The sequence below is a fragment of the Frankliniella occidentalis genome, unplaced genomic scaffold (genome assembly GCF_000697945.3).
Source record: "Frankliniella occidentalis isolate FOCC.00 unplaced genomic scaffold, Focc_3.1 Scaffold1939, whole genome shotgun sequence".
Taxonomy (NCBI): Eukaryota; Metazoa; Arthropoda; class Insecta; order Thysanoptera; family Thripidae; genus Frankliniella; species Frankliniella occidentalis.
Window position 1 is genome coordinate 1 of NW_026269034.1, and position 5,592 is coordinate 5,592.

The 5,592-nt window shown below is 59.7% G+C and overlaps 1 protein-coding gene across 1 annotated transcript in view; it reads right to left on the reverse strand.

The window, feature by feature from the left end:
* Positions 1–384: 384 nt before the first annotated feature.
* The window catches only part of LOC113208070 (putative inorganic phosphate cotransporter), a 10,940-nt gene continuing 5,732 nt past the window's right edge, over positions 385–5,592 (reverse strand). Inside the window, exons 2-8 of the mRNA XM_026424913.2 lie at positions 5,339–5,520; positions 4,081–4,205; positions 3,881–4,010; positions 3,290–3,377; positions 2,275–2,784; positions 1,550–1,791; positions 385–1,067 (exon numbers count right to left, since the gene is read on the reverse strand). Coding sequence (XP_026280698.1) covers positions 837–1,067; positions 1,550–1,791; positions 2,275–2,784; positions 3,290–3,377; positions 3,881–4,010; positions 4,081–4,205; positions 5,339–5,520 — 1,508 coding nt within the window. The 3' untranslated portion in view covers positions 385–836. The remainder of the gene's footprint in view (positions 1,068–1,549; positions 1,792–2,274; positions 2,785–3,289; positions 3,378–3,880; positions 4,011–4,080; positions 4,206–5,338; positions 5,521–5,592) is intronic.

Sequence of the window (5,592 nt, forward strand, 5' to 3'; positions counted from 1 at the left end):
ATATTTTTCAAAAAATAACTACACATTCAACTAATTAAAAGTATCTATGTAATGTACACACAATTATCCTATTTTGTTTTGTAAAGTATGCATTATTTTTAGTTACTATCAATAGCTTTGACTGCATATCAAGCATATGATAACAATACCACACCAAGGTTCCACCAGTCAGGCAGTCAATCAGTCATCATCTCTCTTACAAAAACTTAAATGAAGTTACATCAATGTTCTGCTTTCCTGTCAGCTACTTCTTGTCCTTCAATCAGTTCTCTCCCTCTTTCTCTCTGACGCATATATACAAGCGCGCGCGCACACACACACATGAACATGAAGCAGCGTCAAGGCGCCAGCACCCAATTCACGCTTCATCACAGGAGGTCTTGGGAAGGCCCCGCAGGCCTTCGCTGCCCGGCCCAACCCGCCTCCACTCATCGTGCAGCGTCCATTCGCACGGACCGGGCTGGCCGCCGTGCTGCCCGCGGTCAGGAGCACGGGTCAGCATCACCGTCAGGCAACTCAGAGAAGCCAGAGTAGTGTGTCCTTGGTGAATCCTGGAGAGGGCGAAGTCCTTGGCCCGTCTCCGTCCGAGGAGCGGTCCTCGCGTCCGAGGAGGTGACGGTTGACGGTAAGGGCCTGTCCAGTCCAGGCGAGATCCCTGATGAAGTCGCCGCCAAGGCCGCTGACGAGTTCAGGGCCCTGGCTCCTGACATGTGCCCCATTCCTTAAGGTTCATTAGACCCCATCCTTCGTATCTTCACAATTAAGCACTTAAGGCCGGTTAAAGCCCCGCCGAGTCCCTAAAGGCGAGCCTAAAGGCCCGGGCCGGCCTGGGCCCTTTAGAAAGTCTGCAGGGTGGTCTCCGCCTGCTCCAGCTGGCTGTCCCGCCGACTGCGCCGCCGCGCGGCGATGTCGTTGGCCGCCCCCGTCTCCACGGACGTGTACGCGTCCTTGTCCGGGTCGTCCCACGGCTGGACGTCACCGGACGCGAAGATGAGGTAGAAGCCGGAGCAAGCAGCATACACGGCGGCGCTGATGAAGAACACCACCCTCCACGCGGCCTGCGTCGGCTGTCAGAGGGAATGTATGTATTAGTCACCGGGCAGCAAGGCGGAATAGACTTTGGTCGAATAAAGTGAACCGAAACCGCCACTTTCCCCTGAGCCACGCTCGGCACAGCGCACGCTCCTGCAGGCGTGAGAGGGCTAGGAGGGCAGGGAGTCACACCAGCCTCGCGGCCTCCCCCGAGGGGTCCTTCACTATAAATTGTAGCGTACACAGATTTTTCTCATTTTCTTGATTTTTTTTTGATTTTTTCTTAACTTTTTGTTATTTTTTTCTGACTCTTCGTTAATTTTTTGTTATTTTTGAAAGTGATTTTTTCATGTTTTTTACTGATTTTTTTAGTGATTTTTTTTAGTGATTCTAAGGGTGTACACTGATTTTTTTTGAGTGAAGGACCCTCGGCCTCCCCGCGCTCCACCCCTCACCCCCTGCGTGCATGAGCTCGAGCGTGCGCTGCGCCGAGAGCGGCGGAATGGAGACTACCAACCTTCCCCTCGACGATGAACCCGGCCACGAGGGGCGCGAGCAGCGCGAACACGTTGGCGATGCAGTTGGTGAGGCTCATGAGGATGCCGGCGAAGCGCGGCGAGATGTCGAGGTGGTTGATCCGGTAGCCGCTCATGGTGCCGCCCATGAGGCCCACGCCCAGCGACAGCAGCCCCACCGTGAGCGGCGCCGAACAGCCCGTGTAGGAGGCGGCGATGAGCGCCAGCGCCGGCCCGAACATGCCTGCGAGAGGAGATGGGGTGAGGTGAGGTGTTGGAGGACTTCACAATCAGGAGGCTGCTTCGCCCCGTCCATTCAGGAGTTAGACTGTACCATAGACACGCGTGCGGGCCGGTTGCCTAGGGATCGTCCAGAAAGTACGTCCTTTTTTCCTGAGATTCATTTGAAAATTGCGGAAGCTGGGCGCCTGTGAACTGCAGGGTAGGCCACTCCGCACTACACGCATGCACTGCAGGCGAGATGTTGCCTACCATCAGGCGCTATGAGAGCTTGCGAAGCCGTGAACTTAATAGGTTCGTAACGGCGAATGACGGACGTACTTACTAGATGGTCCCCCGCTCGGGCCGCGGGCCGTAAGGCGCCATGGTCAGAGACGAGAAACGCGTAAACCCACCCGTTTCGTGTGCGTGCGGTACATCTAACAATGGAAGTAGGCAGGGTGAATCCGCCACCCGCGAGGTTTATTGATTCGACACCTCTCCTTACCTATGCCGTTGAGCAGCTTCCTCGTCTTGGTCAGTGAGACGCCTCGGGTCCACGTCATCCAGTCAGCCACGATGCTCACCACGATGGAGAATATCCACATGGCGAGGTACGGCAGCGCCGACAGGAGTCCGTTCTGCTTGATGGTGAAGTGCAGCACCTGCTTCATGTACGTGGGCAGCTCGGTGAGCAGCGTCTCGTAACCGTAGTTTTGGCCCATGTGCGCCACCAGGATGGCCCAGAAGGGCATCGACTTGAGCACCGCCATCCACGGTATGGGCGGCGTCTTCTCATTCTTCTCTCCGCCCAGCGAGCCGACGATGAACTTGCGCTCGGCGTCGCGGATGCGGGGGTGGCTGTCGGGGTCCTCGAAGACCCAGATGAGGAAGGCGATGGACCAGGCGGTGCCGATGGCGCCGAACACGTAGAAGATGGAAGGCCAGCCGCCGTCAAAGCCGTAGCGGGACAAGAGCCCGCTCAGCGGCAGCGAGAACACCGTGCCGAACTGCGCGCCTGGGGGACAAGGAGTGGGTCATCACCATAGTACCATCATTAGAACCCACGACGGGCCGGGCCGGAGCGGCGCGCAGGGAGCGATATAGGCTTCGGGGTGGCAACCGGCGGGCCACGGCGGCGGCGTGCCGCGCCAAGGTTTACGATAGGAAATTTTGCTTTGCTTTAATCTTTTCGCGACCCGTTCAAATGTTGACGCTCCCAGTGCTGGTAAATCTTTCTAGCTGATAAGGCGGCCCGTGCCGTAGGCTTGCCGCTTGCCGTGCCATCGCTCTGCTCTGCGGCCGCTCTCTCCCTCTCTCCCTCCTCCCCTTTCCCGCCGCCCTTTAAATCATCCGCCCCAGCCGTGAGGCCTGCTGGCGCGGCCGCGGCCCGCCTCTAGGAGGCTCGCCCTGCCCGGCCCGCGCTCAGATGAAAAGAAAAATAAATGGCAGGCATCAGGGGCCGGGCCGGGCTGGGCCGGCAGCACCACGGGGATCACGGCGGCGCCCAGCAGCAAGCTTACCAGCGTACACGAAGGCTCCCAGACGGCTGCGCTCGTTGGGCGGGATCCACTTGGCCAGCATGGCGTGCGTGCAGGGCACGATGGGACCCTGCGGGGGGAAGCATACACATTGTTTTAATAGCACCGTATTTCTGTCGGCGCGCCGAGGCGGTATCCGCAGCCAAAAGGGGTTTAGGGCAGAGGTGTTATCGCAGAGTGTTGCTGAACTTGCTTTGCTTGCACATGACTCATGCACTGTACTGGACTGTACCAACTGTACTACTCGGGGAGGTAATACAAAGTCGTGCATGCATGATAAAGGCGGCATGCGGCCCCCGCCGGCCCGGCGGCGGCGTCCCCCCCGCCCCACTTCCAGTCCCAATAGCCCCTTTCCCGGGGCCCGGACGCGAGTTGCGCAAGTCGCGACCGTTTGGTGCGACGGCGCCACTCTCTGTGCCCTATGGGTGGGTGCGAGTGCACATCATCAGATATGCGTTCGCACGAGGCAACATGCCGGTCGTAAAGACGATGTCCTCCCTCCCCTCCCCATGTTTGACGAAGCGAGGTCCGTTGAACCCCGAACAGCTCGCTTGCTCAATGTGCTGGACTCACCTCGCCGAGGCCCTGGATGAAGCGCACGAAGATAAGCGGCCACACCCCCATGCGCGCGGCCACGGGCACCAGGAGGCCGAACACCGAGTTGACGAGCATCCCCACGCCCAAGAAGTATTTGGCGCCGTACCTGTGGACAGATCAAAGTAGAGTCACACAGGTGTCAACAGACCGGACAAGGAGTAGGGTCGTCGACTCACTTCTTAGCCATGATGCCGAAGGGGATCTGCGTGAGCACGTAGCCGTAGAAGAAGGCGCTGAGGATGTAGGCCTGCAACTCCGTATCCCAGAGGAACTCGCCATCCTCCTTGGGGTCGTTGACAACCTGAGAGGCGAGCACAAGAGAAAGGTGGCATGAGATGGCGTTCTTCATCATTTTTAATCAATCGTCTCGAAAATTTGCAAAATTTACGGGGTTAATTAAGATGAACAGAGTGACACCGCGCTTGGCTGCCCACTCACAATGGATGATAAATCTGACGAACGTCTGGCCGGTATATAGCGCTCCCCCCTCCGTCCCTATCCGTCTCTGTCCTGCAGACTGATTCCGAAGAGCGCTCAAGGGGAGCTGCCCCATGAGTGCAACAAGGATGGAGCTATACGGAAGGTATAGGAGAGCGCTCTTCGGAATCAGTCGGCTGAGGGTCGACCCTCCTGGTTCAGGGTGAGAGACGGAGGAGGTCGGTGGAGGGGGCGGCCACTGTTTGGGTGACTTTGTCTCAATCCTATTTATAATACCCTCTGAATGCAGACCGCAAGCAGGGGATGACCGGGGAGGGTGGGGGGAGTGTTAAAGGACGCAGCTACGAAAAAGAGAGAGGCCAAGGGGAGGGTGAACGGGACTGGGCGGGACGAGGCGGGGAGGTCAAGGAGACGCCGCCGCGGCGGGACCCTCGAGCGCCGTCTTTATTTTGGTCCGTAATACGAATAGGCGGGGCCGCGAAGGCGCGGCAGGGTGGGAATAGAATATTATTTCACTGTCAGGGTTCATCCCCCCAACAAAGGTGAGGAGACCTGAGACCTTCATGCAATTGTGTCGCCGCGGGGGTGAGGGAGAGCCGGGGCGCTGGACGGCCAACCTCCCTCCCCCTCCTCAAGCGCCTCGGGCGGCGTGACCCGCTCGGGCCACTCAAAGCTGTCGCGGCAGACGCCTGGGCGGTACGGAGTGGGCAGACGACACCGCCGGGGGGGCGAGACGCGAGCCGTCGAGGCCCAGAATACACTCCGTCCGCTGGTCCGGCGCGGTCCTCGTCCCGGCCCCGCCCGGCCGCGGGCCTCCCGCGGGTGGGCCCGCCCCTCGGCCCCACGCCCGCGCAGCCACGAACCCTCAGGAATAGATACGACAGTGGTCGCGTGGGCGGCGGCGGCGGCGACAGCGACAGCACGCGGTGGTGCAGGGGGCAGGGGGAGGCTGCGACTGCTGCGCGGGGCTGCGCGCTGGAGGAGCAGCTCACTCACCGACAGGTTCCTGCGGACGGTGCCGTCGCCGCACTCGTCGTCGACCTCCTCCTCCTTGCGAGGCAGCGCCGTCTGGTTCACCATGGCCACGATGGCCACCGACATGTTGGTGCGCATGACGTAGGCGTTGGCCATGCCCAGGAACAGCATGAGGGTGAGGAAGTGGCGCGCCCCCGTCCATCCTGCGGCAGAGAGAGAGAGAAAGGGCAAGTTAGTGGTGGGGCACGCCGAGCTGCGGAGATGAGAACTGGGGG